This window comes from Schistocerca serialis, chromosome 2 (assembly GCF_023864345.2).
Source record: "Schistocerca serialis cubense isolate TAMUIC-IGC-003099 chromosome 2, iqSchSeri2.2, whole genome shotgun sequence".
Taxonomy (NCBI): domain Eukaryota; kingdom Metazoa; phylum Arthropoda; class Insecta; order Orthoptera; family Acrididae; genus Schistocerca; species Schistocerca serialis.
In genome coordinates, this window is record NC_064639.1 from 300341524 (window position 1) to 300365156 (window position 23633).

Here is a 23633-nt window from a genome sequence, read left to right on the forward strand (position 1 = left end):
AGGGTTTCCCATTTGCGATCTTGCACATGGTAGCTGTCATTGCCACCAACCTGGTTCTCTACCAGCTGTATTGGTTTGTTCAACAAGGCTGGTCAGATAAACCCCAGATCAGGCTTTGGACCCGGGGCACAATTATTTTTCCTTATGGTATCACCTCTCTGTTTTTGACAGTGTGTTTCTGTTGTCTGTAGAAGACCTGTCTCCCAGAGAAGCCTCTCCATCAGGGCCATTTCAGAATTTCACACACTAAACTGTTAGCTAGGAGACTTGTTTTTTGGCCAGAGATTGATGATGAAATAGTCCATTTTGTTTCAGTTTGTGAGCAGTGTGTCTGACGAAAGGCAGCTCCCAGAGCACTTCTGGCCCCCGGTCCACTCCACGCAAGCAATGGGAATACATTCATGTGGACTTTGTAGCTCCCTTCTTGAATTCCTATTGGCTCTTGGTTGCAGATGCATTTTCCTCATTTCCACACATTCTAAAGTGTGCATTGACACTAGTTGAACTCAGTTTCTACTGGCGACTCGCATCCATGTACGCACGGAGCACTGCTGACTCACTCTCACTATGTTCTTCTAGTTTGTGCTGCTCACATCAGTTGCTCTGAGTATCACTTATGTTGCACCTTCTGTATGATTCTTTCATTTTGTTATGCCTGGAGTCTTGAGAGGCTTATTTCCTTGTTGTTCAGAGGTTTATGCATAAAGCCACATTTGTGTTATTTGTTTCGGTTTTATGTATTACTTGTTCACTGCAGGGAAAGTATACTGAAACCATCAACACATGGTGAATGCTGCAGTAGAGGAAGATACATTTCCAGATTCATTAAAAGCAAGTAAAGTAAAGCCAGTATTTAAGAAAAGAAACAGAGGTGAATTACAGAACTATAGGCCAATATCACTCATCTCAATTTTGTTAAAATATGTGAAATGATAATACAGAATAGAAGTTTATTAACAAATTTAAAATAGTAAATTTATTGCAACATGGTTTCAGAGAAGGAAAATCACTTGACAGGCAACAGAACTCTTGCTGGATCTTCAAGGACCCATCCAAAGTATTTGACTACATAAACCATTCCAGGATAATGGAAGAACTCTATCAGTGTGGAATTTCATGAACAAGCTATGATATAGTCAAATTGTACATTATGAATTGGAAACAGTGCACAGAAATCAGACATACTAGTGGGGGAAACACAATTAATTATAGACCTTAATTAAAAACTGTCAGAAATGGTGTACCACAAGGCAGTATGCTTGGGCCAGTACTCTTCATTCTCCGTGTAGGTGATTTCCCAGAATACATAAAAAAGAAACTTACAAAATACTTAGTACAAGGCACACTTTTTATAAATCAATCTAAAACACTTTATCTCATGCTCCAAACCAAAGTGAAATGTATAATATAATTATTAAATTAAATAGTGAGGTGGTTAGAAAAGTAAGTAGCACAAAATTTTTGGGAACTATAATAGATAAGCATCTGACATTGGGGGGGGGGGGGGGGGCACATAGAGATGCTGTGATAAAAGATAAAGACAGATTTTCCTCATGCACAAAAGAGCAAAAACTGTGCATGATAAAGTACTCAGGACAATATACTATTGATCTGGTTACCACATCTGTCCTAAAAATTTCACATATGGTGAAGTGCACAATATTGTTACTTAAAAAGAATATTTAAAATTCATAAAAGAGCAGTAAGATTTACAGTCATAATACCACCCAGACAAATTTGTAGATAAGCTTATGCACTCCATAAAATTATGGCAGTGTATTCACTGTACATATATCAGAATATTATGGCAGTGAGAATAAGACAAACACCTCCTAAATAAAGATGTACATGACCATTTGATACGAGGAAAGGAAAATAATTACACAAGACAGCAAAATCTAAAACTGACAATGAGTGCATGAAGCATTCAATAGATTTTTTAACAAGTTACCAAAGCAATTGAGGAAGTAAAGGAAATAAATTTATTTAAAAGTTGTTTAAAAGTGTGTCTTCAGAGAAATGTATATACAGTATGAGTGAATATTAAATATCAAATTGAATATTAGCTGTTATATTGTAACAGAAGATATGTAATAATATCATATATGCCTATAAAATGTAATCTTGTTTTTCCCTATATTTTATGCATGTATAAAATTGTATAATGCACCCAATACTCTGAGCTGAAAATCACCAACTAGAGTCAAATAAATAAATAAATAAATGTATCTTTCTCTAGCATGAATTTGTATGTAACTGTGTCCTTGCATGCATGTATTATTTTTCTTGCAATAGCTCAATATTTATTCATGTTTTCCCTATATACATTATCTGTGTGCTTTATCTTATTGGTCTCATGTGTTTGTAATTCATTCATTGAGCCTCCAGCTCCATCTTTCCTGGTTTCCATTCATAATCTTTCATAGCAATGAATAGTCTGTGCTTAAACAGCTTGTCCGATTGAAATTAATCTTGAATTTTCTGTGTTTCTGAAACTTGCTTTGTTCAGAGGTGAACCACGTGTCACTGTGAACAAGTTGAGTGCTCAGCTTTTCCTACTCATTACTTCACCTGCACCACTGAATTTCTCTTAATCTTTTTCAAACATATGTTGGTTACTTAGTCAATTTTCAACTCTTTATGTTAATTAGCATTCTTACCACCTTTGATAAATTACTCAAACACATGGACTTTGTCTTTTGTTTTTACATTTGAATATTTTTGGATCATTTAGTACACCCAATATTACCACTGTCTTTATTTATTGTCAACATCACATTAGCTGGTACAGATTTCTTTGTCACAAATGTGTGTGTACAATGATGGTCTAATTTCTTTGTATCTTTAATTTTATTCTATGTGAATCCATTTGTGAGTGTGCTCACCCATCCTTTCCCTTCCTTGAATTTCGTGTGTGTTTTGACCAAGAGAAGCCTTTTGCCATCTATCAGGTTTCAATTAAATGTTATTTTATGAGTAAATCAGGCACTAGCAAATGTTAATGTTAGGATGTTATTTCTGTATTTTGATGCCAGTTTTCATGGAAACATATGTTTCAATCTAAAATTTTACATCTTGTCTCACCATATAGTTTTACCAGTTTTCTCGCCTGCCATCCCAAGCACTACTAAAGTGCAAGTCATGATTCAGCAAATGTCTTACGTTTTTTGCTGAAGATTTAAGTGATCTATTTTAAATGCTGCTGAAGGAAGCAATAGTTTCACTGACAATAATGAACATCTTTAAGACATAAGTAAACTAAAACTATACTTCCCCCAAAAGAAGTAGTAATATGCTGTCAGATGTGGGTTGTTATAATGAGGCCTAGCTTCTTATTTAACTTTTCAATGAGATAGTTGGGTAGCTGCACTGATAATTTCTTTCAGTCATTTAATTTATGCCAGCTGATACTAAATTCATATAACATAGTCTGCTGTAAATTGGCTTCACCATTCTGCAAATAGCAATATTTCATTTAGTTTTTGTCACAGTCAGCCACAGACATCACACTCCACCACACACCAACTATAAACTAACCACTTTTAATAGTTGACATGTAAAGTTACAGAAATGTTTTTGTCAAAGAATTAGAGCTAACAGTAGCTGAATAGTATAAGAGGAGAAATAGTGGCATTTTCCAAATATACATAAACACATGTTTGCCTCAAAAATACATAAACACATGTAAAGTAAATTAGATATAATTTTTATAATTCTCCATGTGGGTAGATTATCACAAGCCATAATGTGTGGTTAATATACTTTAAAGAAGCAACAGGGGCTGCTTCTGACTGTTAATGTGTAACTTGACTTGTCCCACATCCCTAAGGATTCCCATTCATGATGTGATCTATGTAGCACAGTGCGTGAGTGACTGTTAGACTGAGTAGTGACTTGTTTGATAACAGTTGACCTCTGTATTTTGTTTTTGATCTTGTCTTTCTCAATCTTCTGATTTATGGCTCTCATTAATTTTATTTCTAAAGCTTTTCTTAATGGATTCAAAGATTTGGCCCATAACTATAATAAATACTAGTGATAACAAGGCACTTCCTTGTTGAATTCCTTTCTCTATTTTAGAGCACCTAGATCTTTCATCTGATATGTGAACAAAGCTTTAACACTGTTAGTATAATATTTTATGGCATCAAAGTCCATAAATTTCATCAAAATAGTGGATCCTCAGTGAAATGAAATGACTCAAAATATTTATTATCCGGACGATGCTAACAACTGCAATTGCCGAGATTAGGCTAACTCATCTGTTTACACTGAAACTACATTTTGACATTTACAGTAAATATGTGCCACTTAGCACCACTTGTATATACTCTACCACTATATCCTGCACTACTTCAACATTATTTCCTTCCTTGCCAATTCCTTCTTTGCCTTGTTTGTTAGGGCAGTTTCATGAAATACTAACTTGCAATTAATGTCATTCTGTTTGCCACAAACTTACTAACAATAATTTGTAGGATAAATTGTATATGTTTCTGATGGTTTGTCCATGGATGTGTGATTTTCCCAAGAGATAATATATCTGCAATATATCTAAAATGTGTGTATACTTACAATATTGCTCTCAATGAGGCCACTGCAGACCTCCTCAGTCTGTATGTTGAGTGTGACGCAAGCATCCAAGACTAAAGCTTGTAATTCATCTTTAGATTTCCCATTCTTGTAATATGCCAATACTGCATTCAAAACCACATCGCAGAGGACACAAGTGGTCAACTGGTTCTGTAAATCAGAGTATAGCAAGAATAACAAGCAGTGTTTTATTTATTACAGCAATTACTGAGCTTGCCTCTACTATTACACTTCTATCCATGGAAAACAACAACATACATTAATTTTTTGAAATTTATTACTGGATATCTTCTGCAACTCAAATATTTTCAAGTGTATGTGAGAGCTCATACTGTAAATGCACTTTTCTGTTTTTTATATTGAGTAAAATTATGTCCACCATATTTATGTTTTGTGGTAATTCATAATGTTGCAAGTGCTCTCAGCCAAGCCATATGATTTCAGCTCACACCATATTGAAAACTGTGCCACTATTTAGTATTTGTGGCATCCTGTGTGAATGGTAACTCACAGTGCCATTATGGTATGCCCTGAACTGTTGTACCTTAGATGCATGTGTGATTGTGGCTTAACTGCATAACAAAACAACAGCACCCCAAATGAAATGAACAAATATTTCACAAGCCTATTTAATAAATGCAATTCTGATTAATAATAGTTTGAATAGTAACAAGAAACAGAATTTAATTAACTGCACTTTTTTTTATAATTTTGCATAATTTTGTTTGGCAGTGTGCTATTTTTGAATTTAAATTGCTGTGTAAATCTCTACTGTTATGGCACAAGTTTGTATATGTAAAAGCAAACTATCTTTTATATTCTATTGCTTGACTATCTACTTGGTGTGCTTCTAAGTGCTGAATATAGCACTTGTAGGATATAATCGAGCATTAATCATGATATAGGTTCAATGTTGATGCAGATGGATGATGTTAAAGGTAGACATCAGTGGTGAAATGTTAGCAGTTTCTAGGATTGGGAATGTAGTCTGTTAGTAAAAGTAAGAAATATGAGTACAGATTTGCTCCCAAAACTATATATGCCCATGCAATAGAGAGGTTGGCCAAACCCATACTCGTTTTCCATGGTCATGCAGTTGGTGGAAAATGGTAAGCAACTGAAGGTAGATCTTCCAGAAAAATTTCAGAAAAGTAACAAGCAAAGAAAGGGAGACTGTAGTTGCTTAGAGGAAAATAATAAGCAATTAAGTGAAGATCTTACTCCAGAACGTGGTGAAAACAGAAGGAAAACATAACAGAAAGCTTTACCGCGAAACCTGACTAAAACAATGAATTGGTGGCAGCAACTGACTGGCATCTGAGCAGAGAATGTAAACAAAGAACAGATGTGATCAGTGCCCAACTAGGGGAGCAAATTGAAAGATGGACACAACAATGTAAAGAGATCAAAACTGACATTAGTGACATAGAAGAAGTGTTGTTGTTGTGGTCTTCAGTCCTGAGACTGGTTTGATGCAGCTCTCCATGCTACCCTATCCTGTGTAAGCTTCTTCATCTCCCAGTACTTACTGCAACTTGCATCCTTCTGAATCTGCTTGGTGTATTCATCTCTTGGTCTCCCTCTACGATTTTTACCCTCCATGCTGCCCTCCAACGCTAAATTTGTGATCCCTTGATGCCTCAGAACATGTCCTACCAACCGGTCCCTTCTTCTAGTCAAGTTGTGCCAAAAACTCCTCTTCTCCCCAAATCTGTTCAATACATCCTCATTAGTTATGTGATATACCCATCTAATCTTCAGTATTCTTCTGTAGCACCACATTTCAAAAGCTTCTATTCTCTTCTTGTCCAAACTATTTATCGTCCATGTTTCACTTCCATACATGGCTACACTCCATACAAATACTTCCAGAAATGACTTCCTGACACTTAAATCTATACTCTATGTTAACTAATTTCTCTTCTTCAGAAAAGCATTCCTTGCCATTGCCAGTCTACATTTTATATCTTCTCTACTTCAACCATCATCAGTTATTTTGCTCCCCAAATAGCAAAACTAATTTACTATTTTAAGTGTCTCATTTCCTAATCTAATTCCCTCAGCATCACCCAATTTAATTCGACTACATTCCATTATCCTCGTTTTGCTTTTTTTTATGTTCATCTTATATTCTCCTTTCAAGACACTCTCCATTCCATTCAACTGCTCTTCCAAGTCCTTTGCTGTCTCTGACAGAATTACAATATCATCGGTGAACCTCAAAGTTTTTATTTCTTCTCCATGGATTTTAATACCTACTCTGAATTTTTCTTTTGTTTCCTTTACTGCTTGCTCATTATACAGACTGAATAACATTGGGGAGAGGCTACAACCCTGTCTTACTCCCTTCCCATCCACAGCTTCCCTTTCATGCCCCTCGACTCTTATAACTGCCATCTGGTTTCTGTACAAATTGTAAATAGCCTTTCGCTCCCTGTATTTTTCCCTGCCACCTTTAGAATTTGAAAGAGAGTATTCCAGTCAACATTGTCAAAAGTTTTCTCTAAGTCTACAAATGCTAGAAATGTAGGTTTGCCTTTTCTTAATCTTTCTTCTATGATAAGTCGTAAGGTCAGTATTGCCTCACGTATTCCAATATTTCTACTGAATCCAAACTGATATTCTCCGAGGTTGGCTTCTACCAGTTTTTCCATTCATCTGTAAAGAAGTCGTGCTAGTATTTTGCAGCTGTGACTTATTAAACTGATAGTTTGGTAATTTTCACATCTGTCAACACCTGCTTTCTTTGGGATTGGAATTATTATATTCTTCTTGAAGTCTGAGGGTATTTCACCTGTCTCATACATCTTGCTCACCAGATGGTAGAGTTTTGTCAGGACTGGCGCTCCCAAGGCCATCAGTAGTTCTAATGGAATGTTGTCTATTCCCGGGGCCTTGTTTCGACTTAGGTCTTTCAGTGCTCTGTCAAACTCTTCACGTAGTATCGTACCTCCCCTTTCATCTTCATCTACATCCTCTTCCATTTCCATAATATTGTCCTCAAGTACATCATCCTTGTATAGACCCTCTATATACTCCTTCCACCTTTCTGCTTTACCTTCTTTGCTTAGAACTGGGTTTCCATCTGAGCTCTTGATATTCATACAAGTAGTTCTCTCCTGTTTCAGATAAGAACTGATTTTATCAGATAAACCTGTTTTATGCTTTCAACAATACTGTATTATAAAAGGATAGCCTGCTACTCACCACATAGAGGAGGCTGTGAGTTGCAGACAGCTACAACCAAAAGACTATAAAATATTTAAGCTTTTGGCCAAAAAGCCTTTTTCACATCCAGAGAAGCACAACTCACGTGTACATGGCCATTTTCTCTGGCCTGTGAAGAGGCTGCAGGGTGCAACTTGGTCTGATGTGAGCAGCAGTCTGAGGTTGGTGGTGGGGTTGAGGAGGTGGCCTGGGGTGGAGATGGGAAGGGATTGCAGGGAAGGGATGGGGGAAGGTGATGTGCTGCCTGTGAGAGCATGCAGGGACGTGGTGGGGACTGGATAGTGCTGCTAGCAGCTGTGGCTGCTGTGTAAGAGCACATGAGTAAGTGAACGCCCATAATTTTGACACCTTGTGGATTTACTTGTTATTTTTCTGTGAATGCTGTTAAATGTAATATAGATGCAATAATCTGAAATACACTGCACTTAAATTTACTATGCTGTTCCACATTGCTCCCCCTCTAGACTCCATGAAACAGGCTATCATGGACCTGAACACACTGTCAGTTGTGCATGTATTAAGGAGCTTCTGCTCATGCATCGCCGGCGTGATGTAATGGCCTTATGGGTCAAATACATGCAGATCAGATAAGCAATGTGCATGAGTTGTGGCGTGCACAGCTAGGTGTTACCACTCAACTACAAGTCTACACAGTGCCACTACATGGTAGCCCACTCCACTCATTTGGCAGCTGGGGTAAATCCCGTTAGATGGTAGCACACTCATCAGATATGCCAATTCACTTGACATATAGTAAAATTAAATTGGACGTCAAAATACATTATAGTTATACTGACAGAAAAATCTATTTTGTGGGCTTCTGAGCGAGTTATAGTATATTAAGTTTGGGATTTTATCAGACAGGAATCCTTTTTTATTCCTAACAGGAGAGTGCACCAGTATAGTTGTTTTCATTTACCTGTAGCCAGGTAACTGTGTTGGTAGGCATTAAGGCATTATTATCTGAGTTTAATCATTTCCATAAACAGCAGTTTGTGTTGTAGTTGACCGGGTACTGTGTGGTCTACAGTATGGACAGAAAACAGTGAATCGGTTTTCGTGTGTAGTTTCAAGATGAGCTCTGCTGAATCGGTTTTAGGAGATAACAGAAAACTAAATTACCAGGAAAACTTAGCTTCAAAGGAACTAGGGAGCCCTCCGACAAGATTTGTTGTTTGAGAATGTTACCAAATCTAAGTGAACATTTAAAAAAGAAGTGTACAATAAGCATAAGTGGTCCTGTGGGTGCAACATAAGACAGGCACTGTATTGTTTCCGATATCGATTTTCAGTCTGGAAATTGATTTGTGGACTAATACAGTCATAGGGATCTTGTACATTTGTTCAAACAAATAAAAAAACACAAAAATGCAAACACGGGACTCTCAGTGCTTGGTAAAGTGAACATCAATACTCAGCTCGACAGCGTATACAGAGAACCAGTCAGGAAACATAACAAGCAAGTGGACAGGAATAGACAAATCCTCTCCACTTTAATAGACTGCATAAAATTTTGTGGGTTGTTTGAGTTAGCTTTACCTGGTGACAATGAGTGGGAAGATTCAGAAAACCCAGGAGTATTTCATGGGCTTGTAAATTTACTAAGTGCTATTGACAGCTCAGTGGAGGAACACTTAGAAATTGCAACTGTGTTTAAAGGTACATCTAAAACTATTCAAAATGAACTTCTGGATTGTATGCTCTTTACCATGCAACAATTGATGACTGTGTATAGATATGAACTTCATGGCTCTGTTGTGGAGAGATTATGAGGCTTCATTAGCCCTTATATACAGGATTCTGAGACATTATTTAAGGCAATTAATTCTCAATCCCAAAAACATGCAAATGGAAAGAAGGAAAAAGTGATCACACAATACTATGATGGTCTTACTGTTATGAGTGGAGGCATTAATGGTGTTCAGGCAAGGATTAAGCACATGTATCGTAGGGATTATTATGTTCACTGCTATGCTCATCAATTCTATAAACAATCTATAAACAAATCTGTTAGAATATTTTCTCTAATGTCTCCGGCTTTCCAGTTTTTTTCTTCTGGTCATCACACAGAACAAGTGTGCTAGACAGAGTTGTGCAGACTAGACTACCATGGTTAGCAGCTATAAGATAGGTGTTTATCTGTCATACAATCAACCCACAGATAAAGAGGACAAGGAAAGTCTCATCAAGTTTTTAAATGAAATGATCCTCTCTGATCATGCAGATGAACAAACCAGATGAGAAATTTATGGTCTCCTCTCCAGTATGAATGACCTTGAGTTCTTATTTTGGCTAGAAATTTTCCATTGGATCATGCCAAATGCAGACATACTCTCCAACATTGGCATCTTGAAGCAAAAACCGTTAGACAATATTTATTGGCATTTGAAGATACAATTACAGAAATAAGAAATACTGCCATTTCATTATCTTGTGAAGAACAAATTCAAAAGAAAAGAAAATAAGAAAATAAAGTAGCAGGTGCAATGAAAGTTTATGATGCCATAATAAGCCATATGAATGAAAGATTTTCATTCATGAATCACCTTGTGGCATCAAAATTGTTAGATGTGAGTTCATTTTCTCTACTTTCAACAGGTTCTCCTGAGAGAGAATTTGACATTACTGTTGAAAAGTACCCATGGTTATTGAAGTTGCAACTGAGAACAGAGATACAGGAACTCTACAACAGAAAAGACTTTCAATGTGCAAGTGTTGCCGTTGCAATGCTGCAGCTTCTACTAGACAACAACTTGGGTCTAGACACATTTCCGCAGTTATGTGAACTAATGAGGTTAATTACAAGAAGTACTCTTACAATAGTTGAACCTAGCATTATTTCTCAACAATGAAAGGATAAAAACCTTTCTTCAAAACATAATGACAGAGAACAGGTTCTCGGCATCAGCAATGCTTGCAATTCGAAAAAGAATCCATAACCTAAACAGACTGAAACATAGTCATGAACCTTTCCTCCAAAAGCCTCAGTACCACAGAAATACAGCCCTTTCCAAAGGCCTTATCTTCTGTCCTCCTCCCAAATTCAACCACCCTGGACTTGTCGATGACCCAGTTCTTGCAGTGGAAATACTTTTTCACCACCAACCCTACCAATCAGTCTCAACCCAAATCTAATATTAAACTGTGTGTGACTCAGTTTGCTCCTACATACAACTGTGATTGATCCTCATTGCTCCCAAATCATCCCCTATTAATTTTCCAGAATTTCCTAACATCAAACCTTGCCTCACCATCATTCTCCAAATCCCTCAACATAGAAAAAACCTTACATCCACAGAATGAACTGCAGTCTACCATCTAAAAACTAATCCTGACGTTATAATCCCATCTCCATACAAGAGCTCTACCACTGCTGTTTTGAAATGCAGGGAATGCCTGGTGGAAGAACTCCACCAGCTGGAAGATTCATCCACCTACAAATCCTGAAACATTGATCCCATCCCAGAAATACAACAGGATCTCCAGTCTCCTCAGGATCTTAGGCCCTTTCAAGAACCTCACCCCTGAATCTATCTCTCTCCTTATCCCTACCATTCCCCATACCTCTACCTTGTAGATGCTTCCTGAAGTCCATAAACCCAACCACTCAGGATGCCCCATTGTGGGCAGTTACTGTATGCCCACTGAGAGAATCTCTGCTTCTGAAGATCTACACCTTTCGCCTGTTACACATAACCAACCATTATATATAACAGACACCAACCATTTCCTACACTGACGCTCTGCAGTTCCTGTTCCTTTATCATCCGGCAGCCAGTTCAGCATTGTCGATGCCACATCCCTTAATACCCATACCTTGCTACTGTTGAACACTACCTTTCCCAATACCTGAGTGATTCCAAATCTACAAAATCCTCCAGGGTCACCATGGCCAGCCTTATCCGCACCCAGAATTATTTCTCCTAGAAACAAGTCCATGGTACAACAATGGACACCACATGGCATCAACATACACCAATCCATTTTTGAGCCATCTTGAGGAATCCTTCCTAATCACCCAGAATCCCAAGCCCCTCACCTGTGCCGCACAGGTTAGCTGTGCGGTCTAAGGCACCTTGCCATGGTTCAAGTGGCTCCCCCTGTTGGAGGTTCGAGTCCTCCCTCAGGCATGGGGGTGTGTGTTGCCTTTAACGTAAGTTAGTTTAAGTTAAATTAAGTAGTGTCTAAGCCTAGGGACTGATGATTTCAGCAGTTTGATCCCATAGGATCATAACACAAATTTCCAATTTTTTCCCCTCACCCAGTTCAGATTCCGTGATCTGGACCACGGGTGAGGACATACTAACCACATTCCTCCAGAATCTCAACACTGTGTCACCCATTCACTTCAACTGGTCCTCCTCAACTTAACAAGTCATGTTCCTTTATGTCAACCCCTGCCTCAAGGATGACTAACTCTGTATCTCCATTCACATCAAACCTACCATCTCCACTTCAAAAGCTTCCACCCATTCCAGTTCCTTCTATACAGCTTAGAAAACTGTGTTCATCTCACCTGTAGAGATGAGCAGCCCCTCTACAAATATATTAAGGGTCTCACTGAGGCCTTCATAAATTGAAACTATCCTCCCAACCTTGTTCAAAAACAGTTGTCCCATGCCTTGTCTCTCCAACAACCTACCACATTATACATACCTTCAGTTCAGTTGCAAGGGAACACTCCTCTCGTGACCCACTGCTACGTAGGACTGGAAAAATTGAATCACATTCCTTGCCAGTAGTTTGACTACCTCTCTTCATGCACTGAGATAAGGAATATCCTACCTCTCCCTAGTGGTATTCTGCTGCCCAGTTAACCTATACAATACACACAGACAGAAAAAAAAGATCGCAACACTGAGAAGGAATTGTGTGACATAAAGGAAAGCTGGTATATGTGTTCCTGCATCTGAAAGATGATGTCTATTCAAATTTTGCATCAGTCTCATAAGAGTGGTACTAGAAGTGCCACTATGAGGATGTAGTTCAGGTTTGGTTTAAATACACACTGTAATGGTCTTGAGTGTTAGTTACCTTTGAGATTGGATATGGTGAGGTGATATGAGTCAAGAATGCCTTCAAGCCGACAAAGACACCATGTCACTGTGTTTGAATGAGGTCATGTAATATGACAACAAGAAGCTTGATGTTCCTTCCGTGATACTGCAGAAATATGTGGCAAGCATGAAGCCATTGTACATGACTGCTGGCAGTGGTGGTCACAAGAATGTACAGTCACATGAAGAATGGGCTCCAGATGGCCGTGTGGCACTATCAAGAGGGAAGACCATTGTTTTTGGCTTATGGCCCTGGCTCATCATAAAGCATCTGCAGCAGCAATTTCAGCAGCAGTTCGTGCCACGGTGACACAACAAACGGTTACACATGGGTTACTTCAAGGGCTGCTCCAAGCCAGACAACCTGTAGTACGCATTCCACTGACCCCAAACCACCACCATTTGTGACTTCAGTGGTGTCAAATGAGAGCTCATTAGAGGACAGGCTGGCAGTGTGTTGTGTTTTCTGATGAAAGCTGGTTCTGCCTCAGTGCCAGTGATGGCCATATGTTAGTTAGGAGGAGGCCAGTTGAGGGTTTGCAACCAGCCTGCCTATTTGCTAGACACACTGGACCTACACCTGGAGTTATGGTCTGTGGCTTGATTTTATATGACTGCAGGAGCAATCTCGTGGTACCCCATACACCCTGACTGCAAATTTGTACATCAGTCTGGTGATTTGACCTGTTGTGCAGTCATTCATGAACAGCATTCCAGGGGGTGTTTTCCAACAGGATGATGCTCACCCTCATACTGCTGTTTTAACCCAATATGATCTACAGAGTGAAAACGTGTTACTTTGGCCTGCTCAATCACCAGGTCTGTCTTCAATCAAGCAGCACATGTGGAACATCATCAGGTGACAACTCCAGCATCATCCATTAATAGCAGCCCTTGTACTGACCGACCAAGTGCAAAAGGCTTGGAACTCCATCCCACAAACTGTCATCTGGCACCTTTACAACACAATGTATGCATGTTTGCATGATTGCATTCAACTTTCTGGTGGCTACTCCGATCACTAGTGTACCAGCATTTCACAATTGCAGTGTTTTATCTTGTGCTTGGATTAACCTGTAACCTTGCAATGTTAAATATGTTACCTAAACAAATGTAGTCCCAAAATTTCATTACTCTACATTAATTGTTTTTTGGTGGCACATATGTTTTCTGTCAGTGTGCATGTCCATCCTTAGTCCACCTTTGCTCCCAACCCTTTGCCTCATGGCTCATATCCCTACAATATACTTACAAGAGGAGGCCATGGCATTGGGATTACAGATTTACTTCAATATTTGTCACCTTTAGTAGGCCATTAAAACAACATAAAATGCAAATAGTAAGGTGTATCACTCTGGCAATTCCGAGGAAATCACAAGAGAAGTTTTACGGGCCTATTGTGTAACTGATTATCAGGGCATAGATTCTGAGCGCTACAGTTCATGGTAGTCAAGTGGTTAGCGTTCAAGCTTTGTAAGACAAATGCGTATGAAGTGACGGTTTGACTCTCATTCAAACTTAACACGTAATCTATAATTTTCATCACTGGTCATATTATTTAATTTACATGACATTTGAGAGGTAATAAAATGAAAAAGCCACATGTATTTCCAGGAAGTATTTGCACAAAGTTTCAATTTACGTTTTCCATGTCTGCACCATGTGATGTTGGGAGCACATCCAATGAGTAATTGTGCATTACTCTTGTGGTCTGGTTCATCAAGACTTACTGTATTACTGATTGTGAATAATGTCATTCACTTCACTGTTTATTGAGGTTTGACTTGGGCTTCCCAAGCCTGACCCCCATCCTTGAAAATTTAATTACAAACGGTGAATAGTCAAATAACATATGAAATCCACCACAACTTCATGAAAATGAAGATGGTTTTTTTTTCATTATATTACCTCTTGAATGTCATATAAATTAAATAATGTGACCATTGAGAAAAAAAATATAGATTAAAAAATAAGTGTTTGTGGATTTCAAATCCTCACCTCATCCACAACCCTCTTCCACTGTGCTTGCACTGATCTCTTGACCACAATGACTTCTTATCACTGGCATGTTTGTACAGATACATCAGTTACATAATAGATGTGTAAAACTACTTTTGCAATTTTCTCAGAACTGCCAGAATAGTGCACCTTACTACCTGCAGATTATGTTGTTTTAATGGCTTACTAAAGATTTACAAAATTCGAAGTAAATCCCTGATCCCAAATCCCAATGTTGTGGCCTCCCCTTGTTAGATGCAAAACCTGTTCCACACATATCCCTACCATCAACTACTGCTGTCCTTTCAGAGGCATCTCCTCCCGCATCAGAGGGGGGGGGGGGGGGGGGTACCTGTAAAAGCAGTAATGTAAGCTACAAACAAAGCTGGAACCATTGTGCTGCTTTCTACATCTGCACATCAACTAAAAAGCTGTCTGACCACTCCCAAGCTGTGGCTAAGAGACTGCTGGACTACTGAGTTGCTGAACATGCTGCTGAACACAATGTGCTTGACTTCAATGACTGCTTCACTGCCTGCACCACAAGCATCCTCCCTACTAACAACAGCTAATATGAAATGTGCAGATGGGAAGTCTCTCTATAACATAGCTTCCCTTCCACGACCCATCTGGTCTCAACCTTTGCTAGTCCCAGTCACCATGACACTGCATGGTCTCAAAGGCAGTGCAACACTTACAGCTGCCCTTACCCTGCTATCCCCCTCTCCCCCTCCCCCCCCCCTTCCCCTCCTTCCGCTATGCTTCCTCCTTACCCCTCACCACTCATCTCAGATCTAGGATTGCTGCTCACATCAGGCCCAGTTGCAGCCCAAATTCTGTCCACAATGGTCAGAGGAAGGCCATGCATGTATGAACTGTGCCTGTGGTAATGTGTATGAACTTTCTATTTCTGGAGAAGGCCTTTTGGCCCAAAGCTTAGATGTTAAGTAGTCTTTGGATTGTGCCTATCTGCAAGTCAATGCCTTCTCTTTGTGGTGAGCAGCATTCTATCCTTTTTGTAATATTGTTTTTATTCCATTCTGGACATTCCATCGTTTGTTTTCTGCTAGGTATGAAACTCACAACTGCTAGTTATCATTAAGTTCAATCTCATTATTTGTCAATCCATGTGTTACTTCAGTGTATGGCTGCAAATGGATGTAACACTGGTGCAAGTTTTGTGTCACCTCTGTATCAGTTGTTCCATATGTTAACATTGGTGTGACTTGAAACAGTGACATATCCATGCCACGTATCTGTGCCTTCCACTTCTGTGTGCACGTGACCTTAAGGTGTAGATACTTTGGCAATTTACAAGGCATGTAAAGTGTGTCAGTGTTGATGCTGTATCAATAAACTTTTTTATGTAACACTATCAGGATACTGTTCTTGTTATAACCTATGTCATGTTACGCAGGTGCAATGGGTTTTGATTACCTCTCGTCATGCCCTGAAATGAGAAATGTCCTGCCCACTATCCTTCCCACCCCTCCTACCGTGGTATTCCGCTGTCCACCGAACCTAAACAATATACTCGTCCATCCTTACACAACCCCTGCTCCCAATCCCTTACCTAATGGCTCATACCCCTGTAATACACCTAGGTGCAAAACCTGTCCCATACATCCTCTTACCACCACCTACTCCAGTCCGGTCACTAACATCACATATCCCATCAAAGGCAGGGCTACCTGTGAAACCAGGCATATGATTTACAAGCTAAGCTGCAATCTCTGTGCAGTATTCTATGTAGGCCTGACAACCCACAAGCTGCCTGTCCGCATGAACGGCCACCGACAAACTGTGGCCAAAAAATAAGTGGACCACCCTGTTGCTGAACACACTGCCAAACATGACATCACTCATCTCAATGACTCCTTCTCAGTCTGTGCTATATGGATCCTTCCCACCAACACCAGCTTTTCTGAATTGCACAGGTGGGAACTTTCCCTGCAATACATCCTATGTTCCTGTAACCCTCCTGGCCTCAACCTTCGTTAGTCACTGTCCTCACCCATCCAGCCTCCCTCTGTTCCCATTCCAGCACTACACAGCCACCATTTCACCTCCACACCCAGTATTTTTTAATTTATTTTTATTTCTTTCATTTCTCTCCTTTCCGCTACTTACCCCCTTCTCTGTTGCCCTCCATCTAAACTGCAACACTTCCCTGTCAGCCACTTCCACTATACTATCCCTCTCCCTCCCCACCACAGCCTCCTCATTACCCCCACCAAGTCGCTATTCCCATCATGTACTGGTGCTGCTGTTCACAGTGTAGTTTCGGCTCTCTGAGACTGCAGATGTGTGTGCAAGTTGCGTTTACGTGAGTGTGTGTGTGTGTGTGTGTGTGTGTGTGTGTGTGTGTGTGTGTGTGTGTGTGTGTGTGTGTGTGTGTCTACTGCTGACGAAGGCCTTAATGGCCGAAAGCTTTAATTGTGTGAATCTTTTTGCTGTGCCTACTGCGACTCAGCATCTCTGCTATATGGTGAGTAGCAACTTTCCTTTTCTGGTATTGTTACATTCCATCCTGGATTTTCGATTGTTTGATATTTGTCTAAAGTGTATTTGTTTATCAAGGGAATCATATTATAAAATGCCACTATACCCAAATTCACCAGTTTTTTTCAGAATTTACGCACAGTATCAAATAGTGGCTTAACAATCAGGTTCAAACTGAAATAACATCAGTTACAATGCAAAGTTTAGCACTCAGTGGCTCAAATCTTTCTTTTGGGGACTAAAGTAATTTTACACCTGAGATGAGAAATGCAAGTTGGTGCCAGATAAGGATTCAAAATAAGATTTACTCCTTATTGCTAGCGGTCAGCTTAATCAGTTAGGCCAACTGAATGCACCTCCAGTAGTGACTCAAACTTTCAGTGTCACTGCTGCTTCCTTTAACACTGTAGCTATTTGTTATCTCGTGGAGTAAGCACCTTTGGGAGGAATGGATTTGTTGGAGAGACAAAGCAGTTCCACTAATGTAGGGATGCATATATCCATGAAAACACTGAAATCAAAGACTCAGTCTTTTCATCAGACAAAGTAAATGTTGTCTGTTAATAAGAAAAGTGAAATATCATGATCAAATTTTATTCATAAACTTTCTTTATATACTTGTGTCACACTTAATAGTTAATATGTCCTTATGTAACCGGCTTTATATCAAATCTATATTAAGCTAGAATTTCTAAATTAACTGGCACCAGTACATTTGCCAACTGGCAGTCAAAATGCAAATATAATTGCGCACACAGTGCTGACTGGTTTAAGTTTTTGCACTGCATAAATGCTTCAGTCATATTTGGGAATAAAAGTCTTAATTCCAGGAAGAGCTATGTTAATTACATTATGATGTATGTGTTGATACTAAGTCATTTCATGTAAATCTTTGTATAGACCCTTAAACATGAGCAGGGCAAAACACATTCTTGTCCTTTTTCAACGAAGTCAACACCCAGTGTCCAATGATATAACTGTTGATGTGTCATTAAAATAAAAGAACAAAAGACATAAAAGAAAATTTTGCATCAACACTGAATTATTACTAACTATATAAAAATTCCTAGTCTCTTTTGTTACAGTGATATTAAAAATATAATGTTATACTTGCTGCAGAAAACTTTTTTGTCCAGAAAATGCAGGTGATCCAAATTAATACTGCATATATCACATGATTTGAAAGACAATTTATGTTTTGTATGTATACTTCTGAGGACATACCTTTGGGCTCATATCTGTGAGATATTCTGACTCAATCTTATTTGTCAGGGTAAGATGATGCAATGCCTCTTGAAAATGAGGTGGCTTCACTCTTGTTGAATGAAATGTCTCCAGTCCACTCATAAACATCTCTGTTAAAGCCTTGTGCTTCCATGCTTCTGCAAAAAAGAGTTTGACAGTGTTAAAAAGGTAATCAAGGGCAAAATGGGAGGGTTTGTATAGAGTATTTTTTTGATGTAGCAACAGATATTGATGTCCTTGTAGTATGAAAAATTACTTTATGTGAAGTATCATTCTCATACTGATGCTCATTTTGATGTGATTATTTGGATTATGCTGATCGCAATAAAATCAAATTTTCTGATAGTACCATAATGCTATCAAAACATTTACAAATACCAATAAATAAATCTGCTTACATGGTATGTACTATGAAAAATTACTTTATGTGAAGTATCACTCTCATACTGATGCTCATTTTGATGTGATTATTTAGATTATGCTGATCATAATAAAATCAAATTTTCTGATAGTACCATAATGTTATCAAAACATTTACAAATACCAATAAATAATTCTGCAAACATGGTATTATATAGGGCTGTAATTACGGTATTTCATTTTAGTTTTGAAATAAGCAAATCTTTTGTGTTTGATAGGAACAAGCATGTATGTGTTACCAACAAATAGTGTTATAAGCTTCATTTTTATAATTGTTACTGTTCAGGATGAAACTGTGACTTAACTGATGAGACTGTATAAGTATTTTTTCCAAAAACATTACATTTCAGGAATTATTCACAAGTTACATTTAAGAAAAACCACTTGAATTTGAAATATCAACTTTGGAAATAAGTGTTTAGGATTTACACGCCTCATTTGAAAGCCCTGACTCTCTACTATTTAAAGAATATCCTGCATTTTTTTCTAAGTTTTGAAATTTAGGAACTATCACTGCTGCAAAATGTTGATATGTGATTATTCAAATTTTAGAACACAGTTTTGCTATCTTACAGCCCTAACAATTTTAAAATAAAAAATGTAGATTTTTACTAGAAAAATATGGCAGGTAATGAAATATCATTAATACAAAGGTTTGGCTTTTAGGGAAACATTGTTGAACTTGGCTAGAAAAGTGCACACTTAAAAATCAAGTAGAGGCGTTACAAGAATGTAGAATTAATCATTATGTGAAGAACTGCATTGGCAGATATGTATAAGTATTATCTATTAACCTGCCTGATAAGTTGTTATTGAATATGTAACTCCTCTGTATTTTGATATTTTGTAGAATACTTCCTACATTAGTCCTTGAGTAGTTGCTGTGTCCTGTGCCACAGCCAGTGACCAACAATCTGTGGTAGAATTCAGTCAGTAATTCAGTCACCATTTAGCTTTCAATGAGGCACCTTCAGTAAATTCAGACTCTTCTAAAATGTTGTCTAGCTAGTTTTGGTTTGGTACACTTGACATAGATGTGAATTATTTTGAGGAAGTTTATGCAAAGTTTATAATTGTAATATTTGTATGTAACACTGAAAAAAACTGGATTAAACAAAAAATATGAAGATATGCTTATTATTCATATTACATTCTGAACATCTGTATTTGTTCATAAATATACAAGGTCCAGGATCTCAAGAGAACCACCAGAATGCTTAATTGACACTAACAAAAGTTTTTTTTTTAAAATATAAGTTACCTTTCTTCTATAAGTATGTACTTCTTACTCTCTCCAAAAAGAAACAAAAAGTACAATTTCATTATCACTTAAACTGTGCACTTGATGTAAGAGAGAGCAAGGCAGTTAAATCGTACTCCAGCCTTGACAGTTGTACATTCATATGTGAATTAAGTCTTTTCTTGACCTTTGCTACCTGAGAGATTCTCAAACAAACACCCATTCAGATATTGTTACTGAATTTCCTCTCTTATATCAGTAAGTTACCACTGTGCCATCACCAGAAATGTCTCATCTAGGAGCAATAAAAGTGCAAAGTCCTTAACAATGTATAGGTCATGGAACTGAAAATTCTAAAGATGAGGCACTTCCAAGAGGTATCTTTTATAGAATGAAATTTTCACTCTACAGCGGAGTGTGCGCTGATATGAAACTTCCTGGCAGATTAAAAGTGTGTGCCGGACTGAGACTCAAACTCGGGACCTTTGCCTTTCGCGGGCAAGTGCTCTACCAACCGAGCTACACAAGCACGACTCACGTCCCGTCCTCACAGCCTTACATCTGCCAGCTACTCATCTCCTACCTTCCAAACTTTACAGAAGCTCTCCTGCGAACCTTGCAGAACTAGAACTCCTGAAAGAAAGGATATTGCGGAGACATGGCTTAGCCACAGCCTGGGGGATGTTTCTAGAATGAAATTTTCACTCTACAGCAGAGTGTGTGCTGATATTGTCCATAATATAGTAACTCTTCACTTAGAAACCAGGAAACAACCCCTGTTGTCTCAGACCCATCAACAGTTAGTAGAAGAACCAGGGAGGCAGTTAATGGCAAAGGAGAAAGGGAGCCCCCAGTGAGAGGCAGAATTCACAGCGTCATTGTCATCTGATATGAGAATGCCACTTATTGTCTGAAATATAAATACGACAACAGAGAATGGTAGGTAGTACGTAAACACAGATATTTATTTATTTATTTATTGTTCCGTGGGACCACATTAAGGAGAAGTCTCCATGGTCATTGAACGAGTCAATACATGAAATTATAACACGATTGTAGAAACAGATAAAATGAAATATAAGAAACATATTCAGTTGTAGATTGTAGAAACAGATAAAATGAAATATAAGAAACATATTCAGGTGACATGTCATTAGTTTAAATAAAGAAAATCAAGAATGTAACACTGGAATTTGCTTAATTTTTTAGCTCTTCCAGGAGCTCCTCGACAGAATAGAGGGAGTGAGCCATGAGGAAACTCTTCAGTTTGGACTTAAAAGCGTTTGGGCTACTGCTAAGATTTTTGAGTTCTTGTGGTAGCTTATTGAAAATGGATGCAGCAGAATACTGCACTCCTTTCTGCACAAGAGTCAAGGAAGTGCATTCCACATGCAGATTTGATTTCTGCCTAGTATTAACTGAGTGAAATCTGCTAACTCTTGGGAATAAGCTAATATTGCTAACAACAAACGACATTAAAGAAAATATATACTGTGAGGGCAATGTCAAAATTCCCAGATTATTGAATAGGGGTCGATAAGAGGTTTTTGAACTTACACCACACATAGCTTGTACAGCCCATTTTTGAGCCAAAAATACCCTTTTTGAATCAGAAGAATTACTCCAAAAAATAATACCATATGACATAAGCGTATGAAAATATGTGAAGTAGACTACTTTCCATGTTGAAATGTCACTTATTTCAGATACTGTTCTAATGGTAAATAAAGCGGCATTTAGTTTCTGAACAAGATCCTGAACATGGGCTTTCCACAACAGCTTACTATCTATCCGTACGCCTAGGAACTTGAACTGTTCCGTCTCGCTTATAACATGCCCATTCTGTATGATTAAAATATCAGTTCTTGTTGAATTGTGAGTTAGAAACTGTAAAAACTGAGTCTTACTGTGATTTAGCATCAAATTATTTTCCACAAGCCACGAATTTATTTCATGAACTACATTATTTGATAATGTTTCAATATTACACACAAGATCCTTCACTACCAAGCTGGTGTCATCAGCAAACAGAAATATTTTTGAAACACCTGTAATACTAGAAGGCGTATCATTTATATAAATAAGAAACAGCAGTGGCCCCAGCACCGATCCTTGGGGAACGCCCCATTTAACAGTGCCCCATTGGGACTGAACATCATTACCACTCTCAATATTGCGGAGAATTACCTTCTGCTTTCTGTTCTTAAAGTAAGAGGCAAACCAATTGTAAGCTACTCCCCTTACTCCATAATGTTCCAACTTCTGCAGTAATATTTTGTGGTCAACACAGTCAAAAGCCTTCGTTAAATCAAAGAAAACACCTAACGTTCACAACCTTTTATTTAATCCATCCAAAACCTCACAGAGAAAAGAGACTATAGCATTTTCAGTTGTTAAGCCATTTCTAAAACCAAACTGTACATTTGACAGCAAATTATGTGAATTTAAATACTGCAGTAACCTTGTATATACAACCCTCTCGATAACTTTAGCAAACACCGATGGCATAGAAATAGGTCTATAATTATCAACATTATCCCTGTCTCCCTTTTTATAAAGTGGCTTCACTACCGAGTACTTTAATCGGTCAGGAAACTGACCTCTCCTAAAGGAAAAGTTACAGATATGGCTAAGTACTGGGCTAACATACATGGAACAATACTTCAGTATTCTGCTAGATACCCCGTCATATCCATGAGAGTTCTTGGTCTTTAGTGATTTAATTATTAACTCAATCTCCCTCTTGTCAGTATCATGGAGGAGCATTTCAGGTAACAGTCTTGGAACACTTTTTTCTACGAGCGCTATATGATTCCCTGTTGGGACTAGGTTTCTATTTAGTTCACCTGCTATATTCAGAAAGTGATTATTAAATACTGTACATATATGCGACTTATCAGTAACACAGACATTCCCACTATGCACTGATTCTATATCCTCGACCTGTCTCTGCAGACCAGCCACTTCCTTTACGACTGACCATATGGTTTTAATTTTATCCTGAGACTTAGCTATTCTATCTGCATACCAGATACTTTTGCCTTCCTAATAACTTTTTTAAGCACCTTACAATACTGTTTGTAATGGGCTACTGCGTTTAGATTATGACTGTTTCTAATGTTTTGATATAATTGCCACTTTGTTCTACAAGATATTCTTATACCTTTAGTCAGCCACCCAGGCTGCCCGTTTGTGCTAGTACCCCGTTTTGAACGTTCTAACGGAAAGCAACTTTCAAAGAGCACGAGAAAAGTCTTGAGGAAAGCATTATATTTATCGTCTACTGTACCAGCACTATAAACATCTTGCCACCCTTGTTCCTTGATAAGGTTTACAAAAGTCTCTACAGC

The 23633-nt window shown here is 38.3% G+C and overlaps 1 protein-coding gene across 1 annotated transcript in view; it reads right to left on the minus strand.

Annotated features, from left to right (window-relative positions):
* The window catches only part of LOC126457072 (sphingomyelin phosphodiesterase-like), a 163162-nt gene that overhangs the window by 80318 nt on the left and 59211 nt on the right, over window positions 1–23633 (minus strand). The window contains exons 2-3 of the mRNA XM_050093072.1: window positions 18603–18760; window positions 4576–4743 (exon numbers count right to left, since the gene is read on the minus strand). Coding sequence (XP_049949029.1) covers window positions 4576–4743; window positions 18603–18760 — 326 coding nt within the window. The remainder of the gene's footprint in view (window positions 1–4575; window positions 4744–18602; window positions 18761–23633) is intronic.